Source organism: Sebastes umbrosus, chromosome 3 (assembly GCF_015220745.1).
Source record: "Sebastes umbrosus isolate fSebUmb1 chromosome 3, fSebUmb1.pri, whole genome shotgun sequence".
Lineage (NCBI taxonomy): Eukaryota > Metazoa > Chordata > Actinopteri > Perciformes > Sebastidae > Sebastes > Sebastes umbrosus.
Genome location: NC_051271.1, coordinates 40,977,526 through 40,990,998, shown reverse-complemented (window position 1 = coordinate 40,990,998; position 13,473 = coordinate 40,977,526). Strand labels below are relative to the sequence as shown.

Here is a 13,473-nt window from a genome sequence, read left to right as displayed (position 1 = left end):
TTTAAATATGTGAATAGGAAAAAGGAAATAAAAGCACAAGGCTTTCAAATTAGTTATAATTTAGTTTAGTTTTAGGGTTTATTAACAGGCTTGAGTCGAAGATGGCTGCAACTCCACCTCCTCGGCCGGTGTCTCGAGGAATGTGAGTATTAATATGACTCGGGGGAGTGGATTCGTTTAGGCTGATATATTCTTCATGACACAGCCAGGTTTCATTAGGACAAAATAAATCAATGTGATTATCTGATATTAAATCATTTACTAGTAGAGCTTTAGATGACAGAGATCTGATATTTAAGAGTCCACATTTAATTCTCCTGTTTTTTTGCTTTATTGCAGTGCTAGTGTTAGATTTTATTAGATTATTATGTTTGACTCCTCTTCTGTTTACTTTTGATTTAATTCATTTAGGTGGGGCAGACACAGTCTCAGTTAGGTTTGGGGTTAAGTTATGGGTGGGTAACTGCTCTAATAGAAGCGCAGAGAAGTGTGTAAGACTGCAGCTCTGCTTCCTGGTTTGACCCCCTGGTTTGTCATGGATTTGTTCCACTAACAATCCGCTCCATCCAAAGTAGGATGAATGCCGTCTCTCCTAACCAGACCAGGAGTCCCCCAGAAAGAGTTCCAATTGTCAATGAAGCCCACATGGTTTGCTGGACACCACCTCGACAGCCAGCTGTGGAATGACTTAATGCGGCTAAACATGTCGTCACTGGTCGGGTTGGGGAGGGGGCCAGAGAAAACTACGGAGTCCGACATTGTCTTTGCGTATGCACACACCGACTCCACATTAACTTTAGTGACCCCCGATTGGCGTAATCGGGTGTCTTTACCGCCGACGTGAATAACAATCTTACTGGCCCCCGGGATGCAGTTAACTATGGCAGCTGGCTTCGCTAACTTCACATTCCTCAAAATGGAGCTGCCGATAACCAAAGTTGGTTTCTCAGCGGGTGTGTCGCTGAGTGGGGAGAATCTGTTAGAAACGTGAAGTGGTTGGTGGTTAACCGTGGGCTTCAGGGTACGACTATGCGTCCTTCGGAAAGTCACCCAGCCTCCCAGCTGCTCGGGGGTTGCCGGGGGACGGCTAGCAGAAGCTACGCTTGACCGGTCTGCACCGGCTAGGGGCTGGCTAACTACAGTAGCTAATGATACAGTTTCCATGGTGTGGAACCGGGCTTCTAACTCACTAACCCTCGCCTCCAATGCAGCAAGTGCACTACATTTAATACATGTACCATTATCGCTAAAGGAGGCAGAGGAATAACTAAACATGAGACACAAAGAGCAGGGGAGAGCAGGAGAGGGAGAGGGAGAGAGAGCAGGAGAGCAGGAGAAAACAGGATAGGGAGAGAGAGAAGCCATCGCTAACTGCTAAGCTACTGCTATGCTACTGTGAAAGACTATTTAGACATAGATTGTGGGCGGCTGTGGTTCAGAGGGTAGAGCAGGTCATCCACCAATCGAAAGGTTGGTCGTTCGATCCCCGGCTGCTCCAGGTCACATGTCGATGTGTCCTTAACCGTAAATTGCTCCTGAAGGCATAGCCATCGGTGTGTGAATGAGTATTTAGATTAGATCCTGATAGGCAAATTTGGCACCTTAGCAGCCTCTGCCATCAGTGTATGAATGTGTGTGTGAATGGGTAAATGCTGACATGTAGTGTAAAGCGCTGTGAGTGGTTGGAAAACTAGACAAGCGCTGTATAAATGCAAGTCCATTTACATAGCAACTTGTAAAAACAAGAAAACTAAAGTAAGCAAATAAGTGCTTTTTTGTGGATGTTAAACGAAAAAATGAAAAAAAAGATTCAATTAAATACTGAATATTATATCTCAGGAGGGTCGTAGAGATTCAGAACCAACATCCAACTGGGGTTTTTTTTGGGACGCTGAACACGCCAGTCTTAGTCCCGACTCTTTACGACCTTCCGTTCCCAAGATATAGATACGGCCCCCCAATCACCATGGCAACTAGTGACAGACACGCGCGCAGTGCGCGCACGTGTGTGTGTCAAATATAGAGATGAAGACGACATGACAAACATTATATATCAGTGTATACAGTAACAAGAGGAGCAAAATTCCCATTAGCCAATCACAGCAAATGTAGACATTTTCAAAACTATGTAAACATTATATATCAGTGAATAGGCCTACAGTGATGACCTCACTATAAACCTCAGACAGTCTGAATCTGCCCCCCCCCCCCTCCCAGCACCAGGCACACTGGTCAAAATTTCTTGCGAAATTTTCTACTTTCTTGCCTACTAGTAGTGAAGATATCTAACCTAAATACCTGTAAAATTGATCACAGGCTGAATACATTTTTAACCTGCAAAAATGTGTTTCATATCAGTGGTTTAACTCTAGCATAAAGCAGCTCTAGACTATGAAAGCCTCAAGTCTTCCTCTTTGCTCTATGTATGTGTAAACTGCACCATCACTGCAGGCTGCTCTCAGATGGAGCATGATGGAGTATGTTACTTGTCACTGATCTGCAGTGTTCAACATTAACCACCAGAGTGCAGGCTGCTCCCACAGATCTAATGAAATTGGTTTCCTCTCCTGTCATTTTAGGTCAATGCTGCACTGAGGCATTCATTGTCTAATTAGGTGAAAATATACCAATAATCATGGTAAATAACTGATTTATACTGTCATGTGTGTTACAGCACTGCAGATTTGTGATGTTCTGGTTTTTGAGCAAAATGGAAGAAAAACAGCAGATAAAACTAAACATTACATCATCTGACTGTATTTACACACCCTCATTAAACAGCACACACTCTCACTTTTCAGGTTAATGTGTGACCCAGTGTAGTCTTTATGGCTCCCTTTCACATGAGCAGACTGGGACTTAAACTTTGACCCCTGATAGTGTCCCTGCTGGGGGACGGTCCGTCTCTATGTTTTGGTCCAGTGGTTGCCATAGCGACCCGTTCTCGTGACAACTCTGTAACCTGATCCACCAGTCAGGTAGGGCAGGTAACCGTGACGATGTGAATGATTCAGGCAGCAGGTGTGTGTGGAGGCAGGGCCAAAAGACAAGAGAGAAGAGACGAGAGCAAAGTTTAAACGGAGAGACACTAATGAATGAGTCTGTGAGTTCAAAACAAAGAGGAAACCATGCTGGAGGAAGGAAAGGAGAAACGGGCCATCGAGGCCGAGGAGGACGAGGATGATGGGACGTTCACTAACATCTCTCTGGCAGACGACACAGGTAAAGCCTGAAGGGACTATTCAACTATTATTTCGGTTGTTTTCAAAGTTAACCCTTTTCTGCCCTTCTTTTTCTATATGCACAAAACAAACTGCATTACCTGATTATCTGCAGCTGAGGAACCAGTCAAAGTATTATACAAACTTTTTTTCTTAACATGTTAGATGAGCTCTTTCTTTCTACATTTCTTTTTAAATTGTTTTAAAGGAACAGTGTGTAACAATTCTGGGGATCTATTGTCAGAAATGCAATATAATATTCACAACTATGTTTTCATTAGTGTATAATCACCTGAAACTAAGAATCGTTGTGTTTAAGTTAGCTTAGAATGAGTCCTTCATATCTCCATAGGGAGCGGGTCCTCTTCGAGTCCATGTTTCTACAGTCGCCCAGAACAGCCAAACCAAACACTTGCTCTAGAGGGCCTTCTGCGTTTTTACATTTCCTGAAGGCCACCGTAGTTCTCACGCTTGTGAAACTGCGGTAACGTGAGCCGCAGAGTGCAATACTGTGGTACTGCCAGCCGCTGTCTGACTTCTGTTGCTCCTAAAGTAGTGTTATTATGGTAAAGATGGCCTCTGAGTGAGGCAAACGGTGTTACCATGGTTTTGCACTCGGCGGCTCACATTACCGCAGTCTTGCAAAGGGAGGAGTGAGCGGAGGGGTACTCAGTTGGTTGCAATCTGTAACCACACCACTAGATGCCGCCAAATCCTACAAACTGTCCCTTTAAATGTGCAATTCTATATTATGTGTTATTCTATGGAGAAACTGCAATTGACAGCCTTAGTCTTCAAAGATATATTGTAAATATGGAACATGCTTCAGGTGTAAAGTGACTATTTGTCTACACTGTCAAACTATCTAAACCTCAAACTTATCATTTCTTTATATATTTATTTCTCTGTTGTGAGTGACGGTACACATGACAGACAGTTAAGGCAGTTTTTATAAGCATGTGACTGAACAAATGAGGCCAGCTTGTAGAACCAGAGTGGTGATGTTGGTGTGTTGTGCTGTAACAGCACTGAGGTGTGGCTCCTGCACAGCTGCAGGCCTTTCTTTTTGGTATTCACTGCATATCTATTAATAGGCAGAGTCATTTTCCTTCAACTAAATTAGATAACGAGGACAAAAACATTTGACTAAATGTTAAGAAGTCATGGGGAAAAATCCCATTTTGTTTTTTCCTTTTCTGCATTTTCAAGAGTCTGGGATCTGGTAGAACCACTGGAGACATTACTGGGCATGGCTGGGGGCACACAAAAAATAGAAAATTAGTTTTGCAAATGTTTGACAGGGCACACGTCATTTCATGTTTGAGTTCTGTGCATCATTCAAGAATCTAAATTAACCCTTCTTACACTTATGTTGGACATTCACCCCACTAATTAGGCCATCACTGGGCTTTGCTTAAAATGTTCAAATTAACAGCTGTTGAAATGTAAAATTATCTTTGAGATTAGCCATCAAAGTCCCTAGTCCATCTGAGCCAAACATTTGCCATGCAACTGCTGATCATTTTATCATCAGACATATGTAACTGTAACAGTTACAAGGCACACATCCAAAAGACGAGAGCCAAGGGTCTCCACCAGGAACAGCCTTCTACGACAACTAACCAAATCCAAAATGGATCAATGGTCATCACCTGGTGTCTCTGTGTTGTCAGTTAGTGTGGATAAAACGGATAAATGGCTGAGATTGTGTCTGGCAACTGTTGTCAAGTAAATGCAATAGAACGGGGGAGGGAGAATGTGACATCTAGTCGCTGAACGTTATCAATTGTACCTGTAATAATTCCTCTCTTCTTGTGCTACTGTTACATTAGCCTAAATTTGAGTATTTATCATTATTATCTCGTAGTGCGTTAACTTCTACCGGGGCCGCTGTTCATCAAAGGTTTGGCTAAATAGTGTCACTTTAAATAACCAATTGCCCAGGTTCTCTGCACTCCCTAAAATCTTGACTTGCAAGCTGATTGCTTATGTTTTCACTCATAGCTTTGTTATTGATGAATTGTGATAGTAATTTGTTAACGTAAATTTGTTTTAACGCCACTAATTTCGGATTAACGCAACTTTACGCAACTTGCCATTTTTAGGTTGTTGGGTCAGTTTTAAAGCTGGAGTGAAGATACTGGCATCATATGAAACGAGAAAACCGTAGAAATCCATCGGTACCAACCATGTCATACTAGCTTGTCGCGAAGGAGGCTAAATAACGCTCCAAACTTGCACTAAATTTTGGCGAGGAGAAACAGTCATGGCCATTTTCAAAGGGGTCCCTTGACCTCTGACCTCCAGATATGTAAATGTAAATGGGTTCTATGGGTACCCACGAGTCTCCCCTTTACAGACATGCCCACTTTATGATAATCACATGGAGTTTGGGGCAAGTCATAGTCAAGTCAGCACACTGACACACTGACAGCTGTTGTTGCCTGTTGGGCATGTTATGATTGGAGCATATTGTTTTATGCTAAATTCAGTACCTGTGAGGGTTTCTGGACAATATCTGTCATCTGTGTTTTGTTAATTGATTTCCAATAATACATATATACATACATTTGCATAAAGCAAGCATATTTGCCCACTCTCGATTAAATATTTTAATCAAATGACAGCCCTAATTTTGAAATGTTAGTGGTTGGGGGTATGGCAGTGTTGGCACTTTCAGCCAGTGATATCTCACAGTTCGGGAAACATACACCCACAGCAGATCGCACTCGGACGTCTCAAACAAACGGCGCTGATAAATGAGTGACACATTTAAAATATATTAAGCTGTAACACTGATTATCTTAAACATTGTAAATATTCACTAAACAAGCATAATTTGGCGGTGTTTTATTTGGACCTATTGTCTCCTAAGTACATGTATAAATTCATTAATGATTATGTGAGATGACAATAGAGATGGTGATAGAAAGATGGAGAGGGAGTAGACTGGTCATATAAAGGCTTGGCTGCAGCAGCAGTGTCCCAGGTTTTAGTTTGGCTAACAAGCAGCAGCATTATGGACTCCTCAGAGCGAGCAGAGACTGCAAGAATACTACACCCAGACATGTATTCATGTTCACACCAGCAGGCAGCCACTCCATGCATGCATACAGACAGACAGACGGGCGGACAGAGAGAGAGAGCTAGATGCAAACAAACACACACAAAGATCTGGGGATGACATTGCTGGTACAAACACACACAAAGGTCTGGGGATGACATTGCTGGTTAGGCTTTCATTGAGCATCTGTCAGGACTGCACTAAGTGTGTGTATGTGTGTGTGCGTGTGTGTGTGCGTGTGTTGTGTCCGCGTGCAGTAGTTGCTCCCCCTGTCGGTCATTGTTGTCACGCACACACAGAGTGACGTCGCTATCATCATCATCACTATCCTCCTCCTCATCATCACCATAGAAGCAGAACCTGTAGTGTGTTCACAGGGTCCCTCTCAGGCTCACTCCGCTAAACGGAGCACACATTCCTGCTGGAGGTGAGTTTAACGCCGTCATGAGCTGCTTGTTGGTTTGTGTGAGTAAGGTCGCTTAATCACAGGCAGACTTTCCATTTGAAGCTAAAGCTAGTTAGCAGCAGTTAGCTTGTAACGGTAACAGTTTAGCAGCTCTCCGGCTGATGTCAGTTGGCACTTTATGAAATGGAAATGATCAGGGAGTCGTTTCTAAATATGAGACCAACTAGATGTCGTTTTGGTTGCTTCCGGTGAGACACTTAGCTCGCTTTTGGTGTTGAAGTAGTTACTCCGTTGGCGTAGCTAGCCACACCGCTAGCGGTCCGCTAGTTAGCTTCCAGAGCTAATATGGACGCGCCCATTATCGGACACATATATTGCCATATATCGTTGTCTCCACATGGACCAACCCACTGGGTCATGCTAACAGTTAGAAAGGCTGCAGACAGCCTCCACATGGACCAACCCACTGGGTCATGCTAACAGTTAGCTAGACGGGACAACCTAATGGCATATTTAGTAAAGCTGCCTCCATGTTTTCTGACTATTTAAGGAGTCGGCCCAATCCCCGTTTACGGACATCGCACAGCTGTGTGCAGCCGAGCTAATGAAGGAGCAGCAGTCCACCATCGAGATGGAAGACGTCCCATCTATTGACGTGAAGACAATGATGAGCAGAGACGGGCCAGAATCAAAGCTCCGTTAGCTGGCTTTTAATAGCTCGGCTTTAATAGCTGTCTTTTAGTAGCTGGGCTTTAATAGCTGGGCTTTACTAGCCCGCTAACAGTGTGGCTGTCAGTAGACTTGTGGCTCTGTGACTTGACGTTGATTTGTCACGACTGTAATTTGGCGTCAGTCGCTCGTTTCTTTGTGGCTGTAGTAGCCAACACTGGAGATTGTTGTAAAGTAAAGACGCGTTTGGCTCCAAACAATCATGTCAATGGCACTTTAGCGGGTCAACTGTAGGCAGCATCACCACATCATGTCACCCCTCGGCCCTGGCTGTCTCCCTGGGTGCGGTGTCAGCTCCCATCATCCTTAGCGTGGAGGGAGAACATGCCTCATCTTCATCACTTAGCTGGGAAGGCCTTATGGACAGTAACATAGCAGGAATCCTGTTTAGCAACATGTAGCATGTTTGCATAGCAAACCCAAGCAGGGCAGTAGGGGTGTAAACCACACGTTTCATCAAGATACGATACTATAGAAGGATTCTTTGGACAACGATAGGATACTTGCCGATATCACAAAGTCTGCTATGATACAATTTCGATTTGATTCAATTCAGAGGCCTGTGATTGATATGAGACATATCATATGAGCATTTAATACAATCAGTTTCATTTATATCAACTCACAAAATGCAACTAAAATATGATTTGACAATTCTATTACTGAGCTCTTCCAGACACTTAAATGAAAAACAAATCTATTCTTTTTAACAAAAAGAATAAATATAAAGTGGGAATTTCATAATAAAGGTGTATCTTAAAGATGATATGTATCAATGTTTTCATGTGCATCGATGATATTGGATCATTGATCATTGAAAAAATATATGGATATGGATCCAGATCGATGTGTTACATCCCTACTAGGCAGTACCGTTTAGTGATTATATTCACAAGTGAATACTGATGTAGTTTCCATTATGTCCTTCACATTGAGTCCAGGATTCCCCCTGTGTTTTTACAGCGGAGGTGGGCCACCTTGCATGAAACAAAGACCACCTCTGCTAACATAAAACAATACACTTTTATGAAACAACAAAAAGGGGCTATTTCATACAACAAATGCCATGTTTAATGTGTGTGTGTGTTTAGGCCATCATCTACCTTAAATAATCACAAGACAAGATGTGTCAGGATCTGGGTGGTTTGCCACCTCGACTAAGCAGTTTACAGGGAAAACCCTGAATCCCCAGTGATTGGTATTATTTATACGAAGAGAGAAGTGGATAATGTCAGGAATCTCTGCCTGCTTTTGAAATATTCATCATTTTAAAACCTCCTGTTATCAGTAGTATGACTGCTTCATTGAGCTCACAGTGTCTGTTCTTGGTCTTTCACAGTCGACAGTGGATCTGCAGCCCTGTATACTAAACAGGAGAACGAGCTTTTCATCATGAACTGCGATATAGATGGTACGTCTGCTCACATGCAACTTTGCAAAACACTTAATGTCCTATCATGTATTAATAATGAGATAATGTGTTGTGAGTACATGTAAATAGCATCAGCGTTTGTGTCTGTTGCAGGAGACATGGAGAACCAGGTGGAGATGGAGGAGAAGACGAGGTTAATAAATCAAGTTTTGGAACTTCAGCATACGCTGGAAGGTAACATTCACACACAACTTTATATCTGTATTTAAGTCCTTGTCTTGCTCTCAAATCAAACCAAATAAATAAGACCCCAAACTTGCTCTCTCCTCACCACCAAATCATCTCTGTTTTAAAGTTTTAAAACACGGGATGCTGCTCCCTGTGCTGCTGCTCTTTCCTCTGTGTTGTTCCTCGTCTCAGCCGTTCTGCTGTCTTCATATCGTCCTGTGCTAATGCACTTGCTCTACGTCTCCTACACTCTCCCTCCGTCTCTTTTCCACATTCACTAACACCATGCACATGAGCTCAAGTTTTTTTGTCCAGCGGAGGGATTTTTTTTCAAGTACAAGTGGTGATGGTTGGGAAAAAATGTCCACGATAGCTTAAAAACTGAACCTTTTTTAATCTTAACAGTGTTGAACAACAGACAGAAGCAGATTTTGTGGATGCTCCTCCTCATACTGTAACCATGCATGTCCCTTTTTCCTGTGCCATGTCTTTCCTTGCAAACAAATATAATTGTTCCCATTCAATGTTTCTCCCCAAAACACAGTGTGTATCCTTGAGGTGTAGTAAACATGTTAATAGAATTTTTTTCTTAACAAAACATGTACAAATAATAAATAAAGTAGGGCTGTCAATCGATTAAAATATTTAATTGTGATTAATTGCACGTTTTTTATCTGTTCAAAATGTACCTTAAAATGAGATTTGTCAAGTATTTAATCCTCCTATCAACATGAGTGGACAAATATGCTGCTTTATGCAAATGTATGTATATATTTATTATTTGAAATCAATTAACAACAAGAAACAATGACAGATATTGTCCAGAAACCCTCACAGGTAACATGGCAAACTGCAGCCCAACAGGCAACAACAGCTGTCAGTGTGTCAGTGTGCTGACTTGATTGACTTGCCCCAAACTGCATGTGATTATCATAAAGTGGGCACGTCTGTAAAGGGCAGACTCGTGGGTATCCATAGAACCCATTTATCTGGAGGTCAGAGGTCAAGGGACCCCTTTTGAAAATGGCCGAAATTTAGCGTAACTTTGGAGCATTATTTAGCTTTAAAACTGACCCACTACAACCTAAAAATTGCAAGTTGCGTGAATGTATTAAAGAAATTAGTGGCGTTAAAACAAATTTGCGTTAACTTTGACAGCTCTAGTATAAAGCCATTTTTTAAATATATTTTTTAAATTGACATTATATACATCAAGGGCTGGGCGAAAATGGAGATTTTTTTGTATTTTTATTTATTTATTTGTTTTCCCAAGCTTGGGGACAATTCACGATTTTAAAATATTTTTGTTCCTTCAAAATGCAGGAACACATTGACACATCGTGTTTTAGGACTTAATTTGACAGTTGAGCAAGAATAATATAATACCACCTGCAAGGCTGTCATTCTAATGCATATTGAAAAACTACAGGTTACCCCGCACAGCTGTGGACTGTCATTACTAAGTACTTCAACTAAATAGACTACTGACATCTGATTTAATAATTAGTTTCAACAGAGCAGAAAGGTCTGAACACTGATTCATCTGACTGCTGCTTGTGTTTCATGACATCAGCCTGATGATCAGTATGTCCTTAGCTACCCAGCAGGAATGGATAGACTGAATACAGCTAAAACTACACAATAGTGTTCCGTTGACCAAAGCGGCTACACCACTCCAGATAATACCTTGATAACAAACAAACTAGTGTACGGAGTCTGATTTGCATTCTGCCCCTGTCGTAGATGCGATGAAATTTGAACATTTCACACATTGTGCAAAAACAAAAATTCAGAACTGTAGATTATTATAGGATTAGCGGATAGCACTGGATTTATTAGTCAGTGATGAATTCTGTGTCTTAACTTCCCGTTCTTTATCTTTGTTGCAGACCTGTCAGCACGTGTCGACGCAGTCAAGGAGGAGAACCTGAAGCTGAAGTCTGAGAACCAAGTCCTTGGTCAGTACATCGAGAACCTCATGTCCGCCTCCAGCGTCTTCCAGACCACCGACACCAAGAGCAAACGGAAGTGAGGTACCCTTAGAAAAAAGAACCCAAAGTCCCAGGCCAGCAGCTGGGAGAGGAAACCCACCATTGAGACGTGGAGAGGGGGTTGTTTTCTCAGCAGACCCTGGCGTTTTCTGTAACCGTTCACTTACTTACCAGAGTCAAAACTAACGATTAATAATCATAAACCGACTTTGTCACCTGTCCTGCTGACTCAGAAATAGATCAACTAAATGTTAGACTACATCCACACTAATACGTTTTAAAACACATAACTTTTGCTACGTTTATGCCTAGCATCCACACTACTCCGGCGTTTTCGAACCCCTAAAACAGGGACGTTTGAAAACGCTGCAGAAGCTGTTTTAGTTTGAACACTCCGGGGTTGCGTTTTAGTCTTGAAAAGTCTTTGAAAATGATGACGCAGACACCCACGTTCGCTTCTTGATTGGGTCTTATCAGTCACGACATGTCCTTCCCTGATTCGTTACGCCCCATCACGTGAACCTTTTCCGGAAGAAAACAAACATCAGCTTCCACCACCAGTGGTTCATTTCAACATTGAAGACGAGATACAAGCGTTGCTGATCTTGTTGTCTATGCTAGCAGCTAAAAAATCCGGCATTTTATAATGCTACTACTGCCTACATGTGCAGGAGGCAAGCTATTATTCGAGCGCTTTGTGAAAATTCCCGTATCTAGCACCGCTTCTGGTTTAGACCGGCATGGCGCATGCCCAGTGTATGCGTTTTCAGGCGTGGTAGTATGGACGGAGATTAATTCTGAAACGGCCCTAAAATGCTCGTCTGGATGGAGATTGTTTTCATTTTACAACTGCGTTTAATAACAAAACGGTATTAGCGTGGATGCTGCCTTAGTCTGACCCAGGTCTATTGTGCAGCAGCTTCCTCTCCACACTACAGACGAGGTAGACCTCACCCTTTAATCACAAACATAAAAATGGAACCAGACTATGTATAAGAAGTGGTTAAGGGTCATTTGTAACTTGAGTTTCTTCTTTATGCTCTCTTTCAAAGTCGTATCTGTAAAGTCATTCTTGGCTCCGCTTTACCTGCTTGGTCTTCTGTTTGAGGACAATTCTGATTGTCTGTTGTTCCCCCAACTTTCTCACAGTGTTCCTGTCTCAAACTGACCTGTGAGTGGGTGAAAATAAACCACAAATATTACAAATACTGCTTTACTATGAAGCTCATTTCAACACTGGTTTATTATTTCTTTTTGTAAAGTATTTTCTACGTCAGCTGGATCTGAGTTTTTCGGTAGGCCTTGGATGTCATTATGTCTATAAGAAGCATGACTGTATTCCTCCAATTTAAAAGCTGGCAAACTGAACAGTATTACTGAGAATGAACAATGTATTTGGATCGCATGTATGAGTTCTTTTAGTTTGAAAGTTTAGTATATCTAATGAAATGTCATTAAATCAATAACCGCTAAATTACATTGTATAAAGCTACTGAGGACTTTTTAACAATAGGTGGATACATAAAGGTACCATTGAGAGCTCAACAAAAATGCAAGTAAAAGCACAGAGAAACTAGAAGTTGTGTAAACTCTATAAAAGTGTAGGTCTTAACTAACATCAGTGATGTTTTTATTGCAATTTTTAAATCACAATGATGCCAGATTTTTGTTCTGTACTTGAAAGTATTTGTAACCTTTTCAGTTTATCATGTCATTAAGGCGTGTTGTGGCCCAGACTGTAATGTAAACCCTACATTCTTACACTTTGTGTCCTTTCTTATCCTGTAACGTCCACGGGGGGAGGGGGAGAGGAACGGGGAGGGGAAGAGAGGGGGTGAACAGGCCAGATAGATGAGACGGGGAGATGAGGAGGGAAGAGAGGGATGCTTTATCCTTTAACTGCAAGCAGTAAAGAGGCCGTGAGTGCTATTGATCCACTCAGCCAGGCCTGGAATACATCACCTGCTAGAGGAGGGGTTGGACTGGAAAATGCGCTGATGTCCTCAGTGTACAGCAGAGTGGAGGGTGTGTCCTCCAAGACTACTGCTGTCTCAGATTAAAAAAAAGACAAAAAGGAATGAGGGTGGAAGGAGATGAAAAGTCATGTAATCTGAACAAATTTATATTCTCTTTCGATAATATCTGGAAAGCATTAATTCATGTGTAAACATCAAGTGATTGTGGTGCTGATTGAAAGGGGAGGAATTGCTAATTTCACGGAAGGCTATGAACACTGTATATGCTGTAATTTATTAAGGTTATTTTGATATTTTTAACAGTTGTACAGTCATTAATTTCTGTCTGGCATGCTGAATATGCCCAACCTACACACACCCTGGTACCGACTGTCTTGTGTGTAGACACCCCGCACCTTTGCCTTTAAACCGTTTTTGTTTTAATAAAAACCTAAGATCACTCCTTTCTCTGGCTCTTTTGTCACCTACACAACCCTACATTATCTG

At 41.9% G+C, this 13,473-nt stretch overlaps 1 protein-coding gene across 2 annotated transcripts; it reads left to right on the top strand.

Annotated features, from left to right (window-relative positions):
* The first annotated feature begins 3,030 nt into the window (after nt 1-3,030).
* Nucleotides 3,031-13,426, top strand: scoca (short coiled-coil protein a). 2 transcript variants are annotated; one of them, XM_037764398.1, is made up of 4 exons: nt 3,031-3,222; nt 8,760-8,831; nt 8,946-9,026; nt 10,910-13,426. In XM_037764398.1, exons 1-4 carry the CDS (start codon nt 3,129-3,131, stop codon nt 11,050-11,052), a joined length of 390 nt encoding a protein of 129 aa, XP_037620326.1. In that variant the 5' UTR covers nt 3,031-3,128; the 3' UTR covers nt 11,053-13,426. The 2 variants fall into 2 exon arrangements, with proteins under 2 accessions (XP_037620326.1, XP_037620327.1); XM_037764399.1 differs by lacking the exon at nt 3,031-3,222 and adding an exon at nt 6,543-6,712.
* The last annotated feature ends 47 nt before the right edge of the window (nt 13,427-13,473 follow it).

Coding starts and splice junctions, on each gene's coding strand:
- scoca (XM_037764398.1), top strand. CDS start 3,129: ATGCTGGAGGAAGGAAAGGAGAAACGGGCCATCGAGGCCGAGGAGGAC. Junction 3,223..8,759: donor CTCTCTGGCAGACGACACAG/GTAAAGCCTGAA, acceptor GGTCTTTCACAG/TCGACAGTGGATCTGCAGCC. Junction 9,027..10,909: donor ACTTCAGCATACGCTGGAAG/GTAACATTCACA, acceptor TCTTTGTTGCAG/ACCTGTCAGCACGTGTCGAC.